Source organism: Desmodus rotundus, chromosome 7, assembly GCF_022682495.2.
Source record: "Desmodus rotundus isolate HL8 chromosome 7, HLdesRot8A.1, whole genome shotgun sequence".
NCBI lineage: Eukaryota > Metazoa > Chordata > Mammalia > Chiroptera > Phyllostomidae > Desmodus > Desmodus rotundus.
In genome coordinates this window covers 94,309,084-94,329,139 of record NC_071393.1, presented here as the reverse complement: position 1 = coordinate 94,329,139, position 20,056 = coordinate 94,309,084, and the positions used below count along the sequence as shown (strand labels likewise).

The 20,056-nt window shown below is 47.1% G+C and overlaps 1 protein-coding gene across 1 annotated transcript in view; it reads right to left on the bottom strand.

Moving 5' to 3' along the window:
- Positions 1 to 2,907: 2,907 nt before the first annotated feature.
- Positions 2,908 to 20,056, bottom strand: part of ANKDD1A (ankyrin repeat and death domain containing 1A) — a 37,713-nt gene continuing 20,564 nt past the window's right edge. The window contains 7 exon segments of the mRNA XM_053928536.1: positions 2,908 to 5,090; positions 6,120 to 6,251; positions 8,956 to 9,160; positions 11,103 to 11,198; positions 12,424 to 12,522; positions 13,517 to 13,615; positions 19,362 to 19,460. Coding sequence (XP_053784511.1) covers positions 5,029 to 5,090; positions 6,120 to 6,251; positions 8,956 to 9,160; positions 11,103 to 11,198; positions 12,424 to 12,522; positions 13,517 to 13,615; positions 19,362 to 19,460 — 792 coding nt within the window. The 3' untranslated portion in view covers positions 2,908 to 5,028.

Here is a 20,056-nt window from a genome sequence, read left to right as displayed (position 1 = left end):
GTGGCTTTTCTAATTACTGCAGCTAGCCAACCAGGCTACACAGACATAGGACTTGCTGAGAAGCAGACCATGCTGTTTGCCAACTCCGTGTGACTTTAGGAAAGTTACTTAATTTCTCTAAAGCAGGACCCCAACCCTGGGACCGCCAGACCAGTTTGTGGCCTGTTAGGAACTGGGCCACAAGCCAAGCTCACCAGAGCTCCGCCTCCTGTCCCCGCCCCTTCCCCTTCCCCCACTCCACAGCAGTAGGTTAGCAGCAGCAAGTGAAGTTCACCTGAGTTCCTCCTCCTTCCTCCCCGCAGCTCTGCCTCCTGTCTCCCTGCCCCACTCCCCTTCCCTTACGTGGAAAAACCGGTCCCTCGTGCCAAAGAGTTTGGGGACCGGACCGCTGCTTTAAATGCGGTTTGCTCATGTATTGAGCTGCTACTGTGTGCCCAATAATTTTCATACATTTTTTCTGTTTAATGGGAAATTTTAAACATGCATAAAGTAGAAAAAATATCATGAGCCGTGTCCCAGTCACCAGCTCCAAAAATTATCAACTCATGGGCAGTGCTGTGTCATCTCTCCCCCACCGTCACCTCCACACCTACCCCCATTACTGGGCTACTTAAAGCAGTTTCTGATACCATGTGATTTCACTTATAAGTATTTTTATACACCCCTTCAAGAAATAAAATAATGCCATTACCATGCTTAAAAATTCCCCAGCAATTCCTTATGTCATTAGTCAATGTCCTCATTCACAACTATCTCATAAATGTCCTTTTATGATTGACTTGTCCTCATCAGTTTCCATACAAAGTTCACACTTTATTTGATTGGAATGTCTCTTAAATCTCTTTTAAATTATAAACTCCCCTGCCCTCTATTTTTTTCTTGCCATTTATTTGTTGAAACAGCCTAGGCTTATTTGCCCTATCGAATTCACGGCAGTCCGGGTTTGGCTGATGGCAGCCTCACGATGTTCTTTAACTTTTTCTCTGTCCCTGGTGTTTCCCATAAACTCCTCGATCCAGCTCTCAGTTCACTGTTTTGGGCAGGAATGTTCCGTAGGTGGAGCTGGGTGCTTCCTGTCAGGAACTTCAGGAGGCACATCATGTCTGTTTGTGTCTAAGTTCTTGAGATTTCTCTGTGGCTTCAGGCGTCAGCCTGATCCAGTCATTGGAAGAGTCCCCTGATGGTGTAGCTGCCACTGCTGATCACTGCACAGAGCATCCCTTCCGTAGGGCTACAGGACAGTGAGACACTCTCCTCTTTATCACACCTGCATTTATTAACTGGAGTTCGCTGATTAAGCAAAAAAATACAGCTTTCCCTCATTAACTATTTGGTCTCTCCGAGGTACAATTTAGACCAAAAAAATCAGTATCTATGCTTCTTTCCTTTTAAGTTTTCAGAATATTGAGTACTTTTTGAGGTTTCGTCCCCACCACAACCCAGAGTAAACTGATTTTACAGGTGAGGAGACAGGTCAAGAGACAGCTCGGCGACCCTCAGTAAGGAGTGGAGCTGGCACGCCAAGTTGGTCTTAAAGCCAATGACCGTTCCACAAAGGCCACAGTGTCTTCTCTGCCTGCCTTGTGACTTGACAACTGTGGGAATTATGGAAGCAGCTGGTAAACCATGACGGCAGGGCTTGCCGTTTTTATCTGTTAGCACCGGGTCTTCCTTGAGGCTGGCGAAGTTTCACTGTGTCTTAACTTCCCAACAAACCGGGAACTCCTGCGTGCAAGGCCGCTGTGCGAGAGATCAGCAGCCCCTCCCCTCACCTGGTAGTGCAATGAACCAGGACCGCCCTCTACTTTCTTTTCCTGTTCTCCCTTTGTGAGTCATGCCCCCTACCAGCTTTAACTGCTCCCTGGCTCTACAGCCTGACGACTGCCATTTCCAGCCCTGGCGGACTTTGAGTGCCGGCCTTAAGTACATATTTAGGTCTACCTATTAGGTCAGCCTTTAATGGGCACCCCAGACTCTACTGGCAAAAGCCACAATCATCCTCACTGGTCAAACCTGCCCATTCTCTCTCAAACCCCATCATCTCAGTTCCCAGCATCACTGTCCCTCAGATTTCCCAGCTAGAAACTCAGCCACCTTGGACCTCCCCCCGGCCATGTATCAGACTGAAGCAGATGCTGAGATAAAACTTAGGATGCAAGACATTTATTGAGGATCAAAGGAAGGAAAGTTGTGAAAGGAAAGTGAATTGGGCATCTGTGACACAGGCCCAACCAGGCACGGGCTAACAGAGAGCAGGAAGCTCCGGGCTAGGAGTGCCCACTGGAATAGCCTCACAGAGGGCTGAGAAGGCCTGCCCCCTGCACACCTGGCCCCTCCAGCTCATCTCTCCTCCTCTGCCATTGCTTCCTGTGTTCCAGCCACACCATTCCCCAAACACATACAGCTCCACACCTCCGTGACATTACATAGATTACTTTTTGCTTGGAATGTGCTTCGTTTGCCCATTTCTATCTTCTCTGTGAGCCTCTCACCTTCCTCCCCTTACCTTCTCCAAGGAAGAATAAATCCCATAGTTCTCTGCATACACCCATCATAGCACCAACGCATTATATTCCATTATTGGTGTCCGAGCCCCTATGCCACCCAGACCACCAGCTCCCAGTGGGCAGGAGCTGTGGGCTACTCAGCTGTGCCCCCCGGCTCCCAGCAGACTACCTGGCACGGAGACACGGAGACTGTCAGTATCGACTGCTGATCTCAAGTTGTAACAGTTGTGGGTACATAGAACCAGTTCACAACAGCTTGTCGGGTTTGAAATTTGGCCCTCGATCCCCCAAACAAAAGAAACGAATATTGAATTTGAGAGCTATTTCAACATTTCAATTTTATTTTATTTAAGAACTTGCTATTTTTGTCTCAAAAAAATACAAAATTTGTCGTGCAAAATTCATCCAGATAAATGTTTTAAGTCTCATATGGTACAAAATACCTTTCCCAAATGGAAGATGGAAGAGGAGGGTTTTCTACCTCAACACAGCACATGCAGAAGAGTGGGTTCCACAGGACCCCGCGGCCGCGTGTTATGTGGGGGTTGGGGGGCAGTTAGGAGGCCAACTGTGGACTGTAGGCCTCAGGCAAGACGCATCTCTCAGACCATCAGGTTGCTGCCTGTAAAATGGGCTTGTTTGAAAGCCTCTCTTTCTTTTCAAAAGTTTTAGTTTGTGTGTGTGTCTTATTAATAGACTTTACTTTTTTAAAGAGCTAAAAAACATAGCAGATAATACAGAGTTCCCATATACCCCTTTCCGTGGCAGGTTCCCCTGTGTTAACTTGCATTAGTGTTAGTACATGTTTGCAGGTCTCCCTGCAGGATAAATTCCTAGCCGTGCGATTGCTGGTTCAAGGGGTAAGTGTATCTGTAATTTGGTGAGTAATGAACGCCACATTGCCTTTCAGAGGACTGCACCATTGTGAACCCCACCAGCCCCGAGTGAGAGCTGAAACCCCTTTGAGCTCTAAAAGCTTTTGTTCTCCCTGCTTCCCAGGACTCAGGCCCAATGCGTAAATTTGTGGGGAGTTTTTCTAAGAAGTGGGCTCCTCTGCCAGCCGCAGCCAGCTGTGCCACATGCAAGAGAGCTCAAATTAGACAGAAAGAGCTTGCAGGCAGGACTTCCAGGTTTCCAGCACACTCTCTACGTGCTGTGAGACCGCAAAGCTTCCAAAGTCACATTTCCCTGGAACCACGCGCTCAGATGGGTGTGGCTGACCTGCACGTGACCCGTGCTTGCCTGTCACCTAAAAGTGAACCGCCAGACCAGCCTGTGCCATCCAATATGGCTGACCCTTGCCACAGGGGCCTATTTAAATTTCAAATAATTAAAATTAAATAAAATTTAAAACTCAGTTCCTCAGTCCCACTTTGTCACATTTCAAGTGCTCAATAACCACAGGTAGCTAGTTGGTGGCAAGCTCCAGGGGTGCCCAACCTGCAGCTCGTGGGCTGCATGCAGCCCAGGATGGCTGTGAATGCGGCCCCACACAAAATTGTAAATTTACTTAAAACATTATGAGATTTTCTTCTGTGATTACGTGTCACAATGTATTTAACATGTGGCCCAAGACAGCTCGTGTAGCGCAAAGACACCCAAAGGTCGGACCCCCCCAACCCCCCACGAGTGTGAGGCATTGACCCCGAGCACTCCCATCCCTGCAGAAAGTTGGGTTGGATAGAGCTGCTCCGGAGAGTGGGCTTCATGTGGGGCTGTGAAAGGGAGAATGACAGCTACACGGTAGGTGTGATCCTGGATGGGGTCCTGGTCCAGGAAAAGGACATGAGTGGCTCAGCTGACTACGCTTGAAAGAGGTCTAAGATAAGCTAACAGTATCGTGTGTGCTCACTTCCCGGTTTGGGAAATTACAATCGGGTTATGTAAGAGGTTAATACTTGGGGAAGCTGTGTTGTGAAGGGTGTTTGGACATTCTTCAAATTATTTCTGCAACATTTTTGTAAGTCTGAAATGATTTCAAGAAAAAGTTGTAAAACTTAAAAAATCTTTTAAAACAAGAGGGAAAAAATGAATGTGTGCCTCCCGGAACTGTCCAAGTGTACGGACAAACCTGGGGACGGACACAGCTGTGGAGGAAGCACAGCATTCCTAAATGCTAGGGAACGAGGGAAGGGAGGTCCATTTTGTAAGTGATGGCCGAGACCCCTCAGCAGGCCGGGGAGCCGGCAATGCTGGGTTTGGCGCCTGACCTCACCACCTGATTAGCTGGTTGTCTGGCCTGAGCCCATGTCCTCTCTGAAAAGATGCCCCTTGCACCCTGCGAGGCTCTGAGATGATGGAGTGAGAGTGAGCTGAGAGATGCAAAGGACCATACCTATGAGAAGGGATTACCAGCAAAACCTGAGACAGGCCCTGCCTGCCTGTGTGGTTCAGGGAAAGCAGCTGGACGTTTGTTAACTTGTTATCAGTGGTTTTTGTTTTTAAGCCCTTAAATGGTGGTTGTCTTCTGTTCGGTGGCCCCTACTCTGAGGTCCCAGTCCTGAAGGTCCAGCCCCTTGGGTCACATGGCTGCGCACTTCCTGGGGGTGCTCGGGTCAGCGTTTGCTTCCTTCCTGATGTTTTCTGCAACAGACAAGACTCCTATTGCCTCACGTTGCTTGATCTCTGCCTCCCAGGGCTGGTTTGAGGGCTTAATTGGCTGTCAGAATTTGTGTTAAAAGAAGCAGCAACAATATTATTTAACACCTTGGAAGGAGAAAAGTTATACCCACTTCCTCCGCTCTGCGTGACTGGTTTTCTGTCTTGCCTGTGGCAGCTGTGAAGTAGCCAGCGTGCCAGGGCTTTCCTTTCCCTCCAAAACATGCTGTCAGTGTTTTCCCTCGTTGCCACATGACTAATGTAGCCTTCGTCACTGTTGGTGACTGCCTAACACCCATCCTGTGGCTGTCCCACGAACAGTGTGCCCACGAGCATCAGGGTGGGTAAAGCTTTGTCATCCTGAGCTGACCCTGTTTTTCAAGAGGGATTAGGACTAGAACCTTTCATCCCTCTTGCCTGATGGTTTCGTGGGATGCCTTGCATACAAACCAGGCTTTGGGGATTAACAATTATTTCCTTTCTTTGTTTTTTCACTTACAAAATTCATTTATGCCATTCTTCTTGTTTAATAGCTAGAATTCAAAAGTTGTGATGGTCTTGGAAATTTTGAGATCTGACTGGTTCAACTCATACTGAGCAAGTTCTGGTCTGTGCATCTTAATGTTTGTGAAAAAGAACTTTGCAGGCTCTTTAAGCTTTATTCCAAACTGGAAAAAAAAAAAAATCAAAGTATAGAGGCCTGGAGAGGAAGAGATTGTAGTGTCATTGGTTTGGGGGGCTGTGAATGGCCTGGGGTCACCTGAGCCAAGACCCTCTTTGCCTAGATGGGGAAGCCAGGGCCAGGAGGCACTGTGATTTGCCCAAGGCTCTGCCTGAGTTCCAGAAAGAACGAGGGCTGGGACCAGGAATCTGGGAGGTTCAGAGCCAGTGCCCCGGCACTGTGGTTTGCACAACCCTCGGAAGGACCTGCTGCATTCCGGTGGGGGCCAATGCAGCCTGAACCCTGGGGCCCAGCTCTGCCCTGAGCAGGACCTGCGCAGAGGGTGCTCTTACCAGCCATGTCCCTCCTGCCAATGGCCACAAGGCCCTCGAAGAGCGCTTTGCTGGGGTTCTCACCCGCCATGGCCACACCATGCAGCCAGATGAGCAGCATCCGATGGCCATGCTCCTGGTAGCTCTTGGTGCCTGAGGACCATGAGGGAGAGAGAGAAAGGGAGAAAGAGCCAACCTGGCCCGCTTCACATGAGCCGGGTCTCAGCACATATCTACACTGCCCTGTACTGCCTCCTGAACACCAGGCCCTATGAGCTCTAGCAGAGTTCAGCCCAGAGCTGGGCACGGGAGGGGCAGAGCCGCCTCACATGGGGTGGGGGGGGAGGTTTTGTGTTGGGGACCCTTGAACCTCCCCACAGCCAGGCTTTCTCCTGAGCATTTGCCATGCATGCTGTTGGTGTCGCTTTGAAGAGACAAATGACTGGCTCTCGTTGTGATGCCGTGATGCTCTTGACTGCACACTTCATCTCTGGCTGCTCAGGACAATGTGTGCCTCGAGTGCTAGTGGCCCCGTTCTGCAGACAAGAGGACTGCCTAGTCAGGGGCAGAGCTGGCCATGTTCTTTCCCCTGCACCAGGGGTTCCCGACCAAAAGTGCCCACTGGGAACACCTGGGAAGCTTTAAAAAATACTGACACCTGGGTCTTTCCCCCCGACCCCCAGAGATTCCGGAAAGCTTGAGTCTGGGCGCAGCCTGGGCACTGAGCGGGTGTTAATGCTTCCCCGGTGATTCCAGCGCACAACCGTGCTTGGAAAATAAGTATTCACACTCTTCAGTGCTGCTGGTGGTGTTAACTTGTTATTAAACTCTGTAACTAGGTCTGCTCTCCCAGCTGGGGATTCCCAGCTGGGGACACACACACTGGGGCACACCAATGGCAGACACAGCCATGGGGTCCAGGTCAGTCCTTCCACTGTGTCCTCTGACCTTCTGGCCCTTGGGGGCCCTCAGCGTGCACTTCCTCAGGGTGCTGCCCTTGGCGTGGCAGTCTCATTTGACCTATTTATTCACCAGCCTTTGCCCCTGGTGTTCCTTTATCATCTGTGAAAGTTCTTATCTGTAATAGAGTCTACTTTTGGACACCTGGCTCTATTCCACTAATTGGTTTGCATATTTTTGTATCAGGTTCCTCTACATTAATTATTGGGTTGGCCAAAAAGTCTTTTTCCGTTTGACGGCTCTAGCAGTGCTTAGTTGTCTTAACTTCATTTGACACAATTTTGTTAGATTGCGTTGTGATAGCCATCATCTCAGTGTGCATTTAAAAAAAGCTTATCAAAATCGGTGAGTTTGGGGGCAGCCATTTTAATATTGAAGATGGATGAAAATATACAACACTTTTAGCATGTTATGCTTTAATATTTCAAGAAAGGTAAAAATGCAACTGAAACGCAAAAAAATAATTGTGCAGCATACAGAGGAGGTGCTATGACTGATCAAATGTGTCGAAAGTGGTTTGTGAAGTTTCTTGGTACTGTTGATATTTTGGCCAAACAATTCTTCACTGTGGGGGTGTCTTATGCACTGAAACAGGTTTAGCAGCACCCTGGCCTCGACCACTAGAAGCCAATAGCAGGAGACAGCCGACTTACTCAGAATATCAATAAAGTTATTGGTGAAAATGAAAAATGTGTCTTTTATTTTACAGAAAAAAAAAATGGACTTTTGGCCAACCCAATATTTTAGCTTTATAAACGCTTGAGTCTGGTTGGGTTATACTCTCTTCACTTTTTCCCCAAAAATATTCAGTAATATATTCCCTGTTTATTCTTTCATGTCAACTGCAGAATCCTTTAGTCAAGTTTCAAAAACCTCTTATATTCATTTGATTAAAAGTGGATCAAGGTTTTAATCTAATTTGGGTTTGGTTTTTTTTTTAAATATTATTTATTTTTAGACAGAGGGGAAGGGAGGGAGAAAGAGAGGGAGAGAGACATCCATGTGTGGTTGTCTCTCATGAGCCCTGCACCGGCGGGGAACCTGGCCCGCAACTAGTGCCCTAACTGGGAATTGAACCGGCAACCCTTTGGTTTGCAGGCCAGCGCTCAATCCACTGAGCTACACCAGCCAGGGCTTAATCTAATTTGAGAAAAATCGATCTCTCTACATGACACTTTCTAGCCAGGAAATACAAAATGTCCTTCTACTTACCCAAGTCTTCTTTCATGGTTTAACTAATTTTTATTGTTTTACTCATATGTCAGTCATATCTCTTTCTATAAACACATGCTAATGAAAATGTAATCTCTTTTAAAAAAACACCTCTATATATTTTGCCCACTTATTAATGGTACATAGCAATACTATAGTGTTTGTGTATTTTATCATATATTTAGCCATCTCATTGACTTATTTTATTCTAAGAGTTTTTCAGCTGATTCTTCTGGACTTCCTGTGTATATAATTATAGCATCTGAAATTAACAAATCTCTCTCTTCCTTTCCAATATTTGCTCTCATTTCTAATTCTGTTTCATGCCTTAGTACCAAGGCCAAAATTTCCAAATAGATGTTACGTAATAGTAGCAACGGCAGCTCCACTTTTTACGGGGAGTGCCTTTAGTTTCCTATATGAATAACAGTAACTGGCTCCGGCTGATTCACGAAGAAGGTGAAGTTCACAGGTCAATGGGGAGGGAAAGGCAGAAGGCACAGCCTATGCAAAGTTCTGGAGGAGTGAAAATCACATGGTGGGCTGGAAATGGCATGTGACTTCGTGTGGCTGGACTGTGGGTTGCACAGGCTTTTCCCCCAGAAGCACAGAAAACTGAACACATCCCAAGTGCCCCTACCCCTCCGCCTGCTGGCTGCTCTGAGCTGCCGAGGCAAGGCGGTACCTGTCCACTGTTGCTCGATGGCGTGGACGTGGGCCTCAGTGAATTCCCAACAATATGCGAGCTTCTTCCACTCCTGCGGCCGCAGGTACCTGGAGGCCAGTCGCCACAGCACAGAGCGAAGCTGCTGCGTTTCCTGCCGATGGTCCTGCTTAAAGGTCAGACTCTTCCCAGAGGGATCACTGGGGTCCCTGAGTGAGAGGTGGTCCTGTGGGGCAGATCCCAAAAGTAGCAATCTGGGGAAAATCCCTGCCAGGCTCTCCCCGATGATCCTGGACTGGGATCTGGAGTCATTACCAGCCCAGGACTTACTGTCCACTACTCTGGTTTCTGCCTCGATGCCTTGCCTTGACCTCTGGACTCCAAGCTGCTCACACTGTTCCTCCATCCAGAATTCCTTTCCTCGCCTCTCTGTCCCCCAACTCCATTGCCACAGTCAAAAGACCCCCCAAAGGCCACCTCTTCCAGGAAGGCTTCCCAATTCTTCTCTTTTCTCTGTTTTTATATAGCACGGGTGTCGGTACAATGACTCAGCAGTTGCAGCCAAAACCAAGCAAGCCAAGAACCAGGCACTGGACTTGCCAAATCCCAACAAGTACTAAAGGGTAGGATTATGGAATTTTTTATGCAAAGCAGGTGATAAAATGAGAGGTTACAAAAGAATTATGTAATGGCATAAACTGTGCCCACAAAAGCCCCGGAAGCTCCTCTAAAGAAAGTGGATGCAGAGTTCTGGTTGTTCAAAAGCTCACGGTGAGAAAAATGACCTGGTGTCTGCATGTTACATCCTGGTCAAGTGTCTGGCCAATCACCTGCGAGGTGATGACTCGTGAGCTTGCCTCTCACCCAGGACGGTAAAGACCAGTTCCTTAGAGCTGTGTGCTCGGCTGTGTCTGTGCATTGGGCTCATCCAGGAGCTTTAAGAACCACTGGTGCTTGGTCCCTGGGCCAGAGATTCTTGAATTGGCCTGAGAGTAGGGAGGGGGAATTTGTGATTCTAACTGCACCTCTGCCCTAGTGTTGAGAACTTTTAAAGAGCGAGGCGGTTTAGAATTGAGCACAGGAATGCATCATTTCATCAAACCTTTGGTATGAATATCTTGGTGTTACATTAAGGCGTCATCTATTGTAAAGAGGTTGTAATGTGTATGAGAATCTTGCATGTCAGTGAAAGAGAATATCCCATGATTCCCATTGAAATTGGTTATCCAACAACTGATTTTAGAAGAGATTTTTTTTATTTTAGAGGTGTAGAGAAGTTTACTAAATTTATAAACAATATTGGAATGTTTAAGAAGTTTGAAATTCACTTTATTTAGAGGTTTAATTAACCGGATTTACTAGAATAATTTTAAAATTTAGGATTCATGTGAATTACTTAAACAGAAAATCTATTGAATTTATTCATTCGGTTTAAAATGTTTATGGTAGTTTAATTAACTAAATTTATACATGGGACCAAACAATAATCGAAAGCCTTCTTTTAACGTGACTGTTAAAATTTACTAGGTTGTGTGAATAGAATAATAAGACTTATAAAATTAATTTAAAAGCTTAAGGAAAATTAGTTTTTAAATTTGTAATTTAAATTTTTTTAATTAGTATTAATTTTTAAAACTGAAGTAAATGTAAAAAATTATTTTCTGTGTATAAAAACAACTCTCAGAGACCCCAAAATCTCCCTACCCCACCCCCATTTGCTGACCACTAGAACAGCAAACACAGGGCCTTACACCAGCCCCTCTTCCCTCCCAGTTCCCAGCAGACGCCACTAATCACTCCCAGCACACTTCCCTTCTGGGCTCTGGATGTTCCCTGAAACAATAGCCCAAGCAGTAATTCCAATCCCCTGGAGAGGGCAGTGAGCTGGCACCAGCTGGCCATCTCTTTTTCCCCACACACATGCATGCCTGCATTCATCCATCAGCCAGGGGCAATAGCAGTGTCCACGTACCTCTCCATACGGGCGTGGACCTCAGTCAGGCTTGTTTTGGTGTAGTTTGGATGCCCACCCCCCCATCTTTAGACCCTGCCTAACAACTCCCATGGAACCTGAGGGGCCCCTGAGTCGGTCAAAGCCAGCTCCACTGGGAGCCAAGGTCGATGCCTTTCCTACAAGGAGAGACCAAGCACAGGGAGGGTCTCAGTACCTTCTCCCACTTGTAGAGGCGGTCGGCTTTTATGATCATGTCCACCAGGATGACGTGGTTGCTGCGGGCGGCCACCGCCAGAGCGGTTTTCCCTTGCTGCAAGTGAGAAGCAAGAAGGGAAGCCGGAGTTTCCACCAGAGGGGTGTAAAGGAGCCTCTAGCAGCGACTACCAACCCGGCTGCCCAGAGAAAGCAGTTTCCAGACATCTACACCAGAGAATAAAAAGGCTTTCTGGTCCTGACGAGAGAGGTGGAAAAGTCACAGGTAAAATAAGGCAATAACAGTAATTCCAGCCCTGGCTGGTGTGGCTCAGTGGATTCAGTGCTGGCCTGTGAACCAAAGGGTCACAGGTTCGAATCCCAGATTAGGGCACATGCCTGGCTTGCAGGCCAGGTCCCCAGTAGGGGGTGAGCGAGAGGCAGCCACACATTGATGTTTCCCTCTCTCTTTCTCCTTCCCCCTCTGTCTAAAAATAAATAAAAGCTTAAAAAAATAATAGTAATAATTCCAGCCACCACCTCCTGTGTTCTTTAGAAGTGTTCTTTAGAATTATGAAGCCTTACTGTTTATGAAACAGCCTGCATAACTCTTCAACATCACCTGTGAAATAGGTGTTCCCAGCCCCATTTCTCAGATGAAACCAGAGCTCAGAGAAGAGGCTTGGGCTCATGGTGACATGTCTGCCCACTTCTCCCCAGGCTCCCAGCCCTTTGATCAAGACCTCCCACACAGACCTGACTCAACCAACCCCAGGGACCTGTGCAAAGATGATAAGTTCCTCTGTGGGTTGGGTTGGGCCAGCTGCCCTGGGGCCCAGGTCAAAGCAGGGAGCCCCTCCCAGCTCCAGCCTCAGAGCCTGGTACTGCTGGTAACCCTCCCCACACCATCCCAAGGGCCAGCCATGCTGGGCCACGTGTGTAAACACCCTCCCCCTCACAAAGCCTCATACTAAACCTTCACCCTTCTCAGACCTCCAGCCACTGAGGAGGTCGTCACCCCAGAGGCACAATGTGCTGAGAAGCTTCCCCCTCCCCACCAAGGGACTTGGGTGCTCTGAGCCTGATGGGGCCATAAAACAGAAGACATCCACATCAGAGCCCTAGACCAGGAAAGGGGAGGGCCAAGTGCTGAGGGCCCGCAGAGGAGGCAGGGAAAGTGGTAGAGGAGTAGGAAGGCTTCCTGGAGGAGGCTGCATATGAGGTGCTATACAAAGTAGTGGAGGCCTTGAACACTCTGAGATCAGGCAGCATTTACAGTGGGGTCTCTGGCAAGGAGGGAGCCTCGAAAGCTTAAAAGGGTGGCTGGTTGTGAGCAGAGGTACCTTGTCTCTCAGGTTTAAGTTGACCCCTGCAACCAGGAGCATCTCTGCTATGTCCTGCCATGCATGCTCCGCGGCAAGGTGGAGGGGCGTCTGCTGCCTCTGGAAAAGAAGCCAAGGGGACAGGGAAACAGAAGAGCATGCAGGAGCAGCCTGCGGCTTCATGCCAGGATAGGAGCAAAGTGGGTATAGTCCCAGCAGGGCCCTAACAAAGCTTCTCCGAGAAGTTACGAGGGAGGGTAAACTGGGTTTAATCATAAACATGATACCAGAGGAAAGTTGGTGAAAAAAAAAAAAATACTACTCACTAGCCCACCTGAGTCAAACTCTAATATTTCTTCTAGTCTTTTTTTTTTAAATGCAGAATGTTCTTAGTTTGTTGGTTTTGGTTTTACACATTTGAGATCATCCTGTGTATATACATTTTGCACCTATTTTTCTACCTAACATAACACTTTTCACATGTTATAGATGTTGATAATCACCATTTTAATAGCCCCATAATCATCTATGTCAGTACTGTAATTTACCTAACCATTTCTCCATTATTAAGTAGTTGGGTCACTTTCAGACTGAAGACTGATAACCAATGCCACAACGACTATCTTGGGGCATGAGCTCTTAATATATTTCTTGAAGCTCAGTTCCCAGACGTGAAAAGACAGACCATTTTAACAGAATACGGTATCTCCTGCCCAACTGCTTCCCACTGCAGGAGGCTGTGTGTGCTGGCACTGAGGACCATGTGGGTAGGAGGTGGGTTGTGGGGACAGGGATTCCTCTTGTTACTGCACAAGACTGCCCCAGGCACCCCTGCCCTGGAGTTCCCCCCAAGGAAAAGGTTGAATAGAGGAAGGTGTTAACTGCAGTGTTATATATTACATGGCAAAAACTAGGAAATAATCAGAATGTTCAAAATAGGGGAATGATGAATAAAAATGACTCTACCTTCAACAAATATGCAAACAGCTTTTTACAACCTGCAAAAGCAGTTCCTCGGCTCTGGGTCATGCTGGTAGACTGCAGCCAGGCACTGCCAGCCTGGGCGGGTGCCCAGAGGCTCCACGGGAACCAGGTGGTTTCTGCAGCCACTTACATTGTCGGTGGCGTCCAGGTCACTGCCAGCATCGATGAGGAGCTGAACCAGGGTGGGGAAGTTGTGCCTCACGGCAAGGTGCATTGGTGAGGATCCCTGCTGTGGTGTGGGGGAGGCAGGAATCAGTGGCTGGGTCCCTCCCAGGACTGCCCAGCTGCAGGTGGGTGCTGGGGGATGGGAGGAAGGAGGGGCAATAACAGTGCTTCTAGGTTTGGTGGGTGTCCTGAGGCATTTACAGCCCTGAATCCCTGGGGTCCCAACACTGAACCTCAAGGTGGATGGGGACCTGAAGACCCAAGTTTGAGACTTTTCTATGCCAGGAACTCACTGTGTGACTTTGGGCAAGTCATTTCCCTTCTCTGCTACTCTCCACCTGGCAAGTGCTAAGGTCCCTTCTAGCAACAACACCTTAATGTTTTCTAATATCTCATTTAACCCACACATGAACCTAGAAAGCATATAGGGATGGTATTCTTATTAGTATTTTCACCTTTCACACGGAAACACCGAGGTTCAGAAAACTTACGCAACTTGCCAAAGGACACAGCTCATAGAGACCTTGTGTTATTGAACTTCTTACCCACAGCACCTAGGTAGACACCTGATACCTATTTATATATGAAATCAGTGAAGGAGAGAGCCAGCTGTGAGCTCCCTCCAAGGCTGGGAGACTCCCTCCGCTACGGTCCCCTCTGACCGCTGACTGTGTGACAAAGGGGAGATACTGCCACAGCATCCCCTTCTCTAGGCGATACCACGAGACACTTACTGTGCAATAGTACAAAGCCAGTGAAATCGATAGCGTAGATCTATACTGTTGGGGAAAAACACCGTCACATGGCGACTACACAGAGGTTACAAAACGGAACACACACAACGACAAGCTTAAGACAGGGAAGAAAGGTTTATAAATATTGGAAAAGAAGATTTTAATGATACCATTATCTGTAGGCAATGTGATTGTTTTAACTAGACCGGTTAAAATAGTTAATAACCACTTCCCTAAAAATGCCCTAGTAGAATTAATTTTAAAAATCATATAGAAGATAAAAACACCTAAGTAATTGTAATAAACGTAGCCCTCTGGTGGGTGTGTGGACAAGAAGGGAGGCTCTGAATATGTGGGGACAGGGAGCATGTGTGAAATCTCTACCTTCTGCTCAGTTTGGCTGTGGACCTAAAACTGCTCTAAAAGTAAAGTCTATTAAAAAACAAACAAACCCACAATGATGTGGCTCGGTCAGGGGACACAGGAGCCAACTGAGAGGGTCAGAGCTGAAACAATTTGAGCAACAAAATTAACTAGTATTGGATTATAGTGCAAAGTATGAAATAAATATGAGTCTATACTGATATAAATAAATGATCAATTGAATAAATAAGCAAATGGAGGTGAATAAACAAATCTCCACTCAGAAGAATCCCAAATAATTTACATAGCTATTTTGCCCTCAAGGAGGTGGAACATAAAACTCCCCATTCCTTACATGTGGACTTTGCATGGTGACTTCCTTTCAAAAAGTACAGTATGGGAAGGGGAACAAGAGCCACCTTGTAACAGAGAAGCCCGACAAACACTCCCTCGGCCGGCTGATCAGGGTGGGCATCAGCAGTATCCCACCGTGTTGACAGCAGGTGTCTTCACGTGGTGTGCTGAAAATGACTCCTCACCTCTGTGGTCTTCCTCTTAAAAACTCGTCACCCAGTCTAATCATGAGGGACGAAAACATCAGACAGGTCCCCGCTGGGAGGCAGTCTACAAAATACCTAAGTACTACTCCAAACGGTCACGGCCATCAAAAACAATGAAAGTCGGAGAAACTAGCACAGCCAAGGGGAGCCCGAGAAGACAGGACGCTTAAATGGGATGTGCTGTTCTGCCTAAGATCCTGGAGTAGAAAAGTGACAGTAAGCAGAAACTAAGGAATCTGAAAAAAGTATGGATTTGCATTCATAATAAAGTGTTGGCATTGGCTCATTAACTGTAACGAACACACTAATGTAAGGTGCACCAATAGGGGAGCTGGATGTGGGCTATGTGAGAACTCTCTGCACTACCTCTGCAAGTTTCAGGTAAAACTAAATATATTCTAGTATAAAAAGTTTACTTAAAACTGCAGAACTGTGACCTGACTGCTCTGGCTCCGCGGGGTGGGAGTTGTCCCACAAGGTGAAAGGTTGCTGGTTTGATTCCCAGTCAGGGCACAAGCCTGGATTTCGGGTTTGGTCCCCGGGTGAGGGAGGGGCATACGAGAGGCAGCCAATTGGTGTTTCTCTCGCACATCAGTGTTTCTCCCCCTCTCTCTATCCCTCCCTTCCTCTCTCTCTAAAAATAAATAAATTAATTAAATATTTTTTAAAAACTGAAAAACAGTGAGAACAGTATGCTAAGAAAAGGCGGGGAGACCCACGCAAATATGGCCAATTGATTTTGACAAAGGTGCAAAAGCAGCGTGGCGGAGGAAGGTCAGACAGCCATTTCAACCAGCAGTGCCAGAGCAGTCGGGTTTCTGCAGGCAAAATCAGTAAATAAATAAGAGCTTCCTTTGACCGAAACCTCACACCGTATACAAAATTAACTCAAAATAGACTACTGACTTAAATGTAAAACTCTAAAACTTTTAGACAAAAACATAGGAGGAAAACTTCAGGATCTAGGACTAGGCAGGGTTCTTAGAGTTGATACCAAAAATAGAACCCATAGAAGGAAAATATTGATACATGGACCTCATCAAATTTAACATTGTTTCCTCTGCTAAAGATCTTGTTAAGAGGATGAAGAGACAAGCTACAGATCAAGAGAAAATATTTGCAAATCACATGGCTTTCAAGGGCTAGTTCTAGAACATATAATGAACTCCTTAAAACTCTACTGTGAAGAAAAATTAGAAAATGGGCAAAGACGTGACTGGACATTTCACTGAAGATACACACGTGTCAAATAAGCACCTGAAAAAACGTTCAACATTGTTAGCCACTAGGGGAGTGCCGGTTAAAACCACAATGAGATGTCACCACACACCTATCAGAATCGTTACAATTAAAAAAAAATCAGCGAGAACACGTTACAGGGACGTGGAGCAACTGGGTCACGCAGACATTGCGGGTGGGAATGTGAAGTGGTGCGGCCTCTCTGCACAGACAGTTACGGAGTTGTCTGTAAAACTGAGTCTGTGTTACCATAGGACCCAGCAATCACTTTCTTGGCCTTTATCCCAGAGAAATGAAAACTCACATTCATACAAAAACCCGTAATGAAGTTCAGAGCGGGTTTATCCATAATAGTCCAAAACTGAAAACAATGTGGAAGTCCTTCAGCAGGCTCCTACAAATCATTACAAAATAAAAAATAACCCAAGAGAAAAATAGTCAAAGGATATGAACAGGCATTGGATGGAAAAGGGAATGCAGATGGCTCTTACGAGGAATGAAAATTAATACTACAGAGAGACAACATTCTTCACTCAACAGATTGGCACAAATTCAGAGGTTTTGCCCAATGTGTTGACAAAGCTGTGGGGAAACAGGCACCACCTTATGTTACTGGCGTGAGTGTAAACTGATACAGGTCACACAGTCAGCAACACGCACAGGAAGTGTACGTGCCACTCGACCCAACACATCTACCTCTAGACACTTATTCTGCAGATATGCGCCCACATATATGGGAGGTTATATGCACAGGTTTTTGCTGTAGTATCATTTGTAATAGCAAAAGACTAGAATCCACTTTTATAGAGGAAACAATTTAATAAATTGTGTCTGTTCATGCGATGGAATACTATGCAGCTATAAGAAAGGATGAGGAGGTGTTTTAAAATATGTACTCATATGGAAAGATCTTAAAGATGTAGCTATGTGAAAACAGCAAGATTTACATTCTCCAATAAAAGGTACCAGGTCTTCCTGGAGAAATGGCTGATTTCATGAGAAATGACTGGGTAGGAAATAATATAGGCTAAGTCTGGAGCACCTTGTAGTGACAGAAAGTTACCAAGCGCACCATGAAACCGCAGTGACGTACACCCCTACGGCAACGGCTAAGAGCCGGGACAGTGGCAGCGCCGACTGCTGGCCAGGATGTGGAACACCAGGCCCTCTCATCCGTTGCTGCCGGGAACGTGAAATCGTACAGCCACTTCGAAAGACAGTTTGGTAGTTTCTTATCGAACTAAACATACTCTTAAGCAGTCATGTTCCTTGGTATTTATCCCAAGGAGTTCAAAATATATGCCACATAAACACCCACACATGGAAGTTTATAGCAGCCTTATTCATAATTACCAAAACTTGGAAGTGACTAAGATGTCCTTCAGCAAGTGAATGAATAAATAAAGTGTGATATATCCAGACAATAAAACATAACTCTGCACTAAAAAGAAACGAGGTGCCAAGCCATGGAAAGACATGAAGGAACTATAAATGCTTATTACTATGTAAAGAGGACAATCTGAAAAGACGGCATATTGCATGAATCCACCTAAGTGACCTTCTGGAAAAGGCAAAACAATGGAGACAGCGAGAAAATCAGGGGTTGCCGGAGGTCGGGCAGTGGAAGTGGGGGATGAGTAGTCAGAGCACAGAATTTGGAGCAGTGGAGGCATTCTGCGTGGTAGCATAATGGTGGGTGAATGACATCATGTATTTATCTAACTCCACAGAACGTACAACACTGAGAGTGAGCCCCATGTAAACTACGGACTTCTTCTTTAATTCGGAGAAAAGGTAAAACCTGATACACGATGTCGGCGCACGGATCCGGAAAGGCAGCCCCCACGCTGCCGTGGCTCTGCATGTTGGCACAAGACTTGTAGAATGTGGTTGGGCGTATATAGCAGACGCTAGAGAGATGTTCATAATATTTGCCCTCAAATTCCCACTTCTGTTTGGAGAAGTCATGTATAATGCAAAAGAAATAAAAAGTTATGCCATAAAAGTGTTCATGAAATCATTGTTTATAGTGGCTCAGTCAGAACTAACTTAAATATCCCACCGTGGAGGACCTGTTACATGTGGTGTGGACACTGGGCCGCGTCAGGCGTGGTCAGTGCCCACAGAGTGTCCACCAGGAAAACTATGCAGCCACGCTGGGCACCAGGGCTGGGCGGACTCCACCGGACTGGACTAGAGTCTTGATGGGGAGACATAAAAAGGCATCCTCCTTCCAGAATGCGGCCGTAGCCGGGATTTACTGTAGCTGGAGGAGCTACTGTGCATACGAGGAGAAACAGAGAGGGAATAAAGAAAAGTTATTGCTTTACCAGGGTGTCAGGATTAAGGATGCCTGTTTTCTCTATATTCCAATGAATTGTGGTTTTACAATCATTTTAAATAGAGTATTTATTTCAGCTATATGAAATGACCTCTTTCTAATCTAAGCAACGGAGAGTTCCTCATTTAAGTAATGGGAATAAGAACAGTACCTATAGATAGGAAACAGAGGCTCAGGAAGGTCAAAGCTGCTTGCCCAAGGTCATTCAGTTTGTGAGTGGCAGAGCCAGGCCTCAAAGCCAGGTTGTCTGACACCGAAGCCCACGTCTTAACCGCAAGGTTATACCGTTGCCTGTGCTACACTGCGTGTTCTGCAACATAACGGGAAAAAGTGAACAACCCAGAGGCTACATCTGCAATAAGATCATTACTAAGATCCAGCGGGTGCATGAGAGGAGAGCGTGAGCAGACATTTCGCTGGGAAGGAAACGCAAGCTGCCTTCTCATCCCGTTCCACTAGCACCTTGTGTGACTCTCCTACGGGCTGCCAGCTGCCCTGGCCCCAACCCCAATCGATGAGGTCGCGGAAGACTTTGCAGGGGGGACACCCTTCAGTCCAGGCCCCCACACTTACACGATCCGACACGTTGGTGCAGGCCCCTGAGTGGATGAGCGCCCGGGCCACGTCTTCAGAGCCACTGAGGGCTGCGTAGTGCAGGCAGCTCTGCTCTTTCTAGAGGAAAACAGGAATCAGTGCACCTTCCTAAGGACCCCTCGCAGAGGGGCTTACTGGAATTCATCATGCCATTTTCTCTTACACTCCCACCTCCCCACCCCGGGACTATTATCCCCCTTAAACTCCGAAGCGAAATAAATCAGTGACTCGCCCAGGCCTGGTGACTGGTGACAGGGGCTCGCTGTGAGCTCAGCCCTTCCCCGCCTCCTGTCACAGATCCAGAGCACGGGCCAAAGCCTGCACAGTTCCTCAGCTGGTGAAGACACGCAGAGCATAGCCTCTGAGGAGCTGGTATTCAAAGATTTGCCAGCACAGGGCAAAGCCCACGCGGCACATGCTGCCTGGCTGGCACTGGTCAGCCTGTCCCAGCTTGTCCCTGGCAGGGCCAGGGCGAGGGCTTCTTCCTGGACAGGCCTTCTACGTGCTCACCTCCACTCAGAGCCCACTCCTGGCCCAACAGGATCTCACATAAGACACATCTGCTCGGTGCCAGGCAGGCCCCACCAAGGGACCGACTGTCCCAGCTTGCCAACATGGGGGCAAACCGGGATGAGTTGGTCGCCCTCACAAAGTCCTGTCCGGGAGCACAGGGT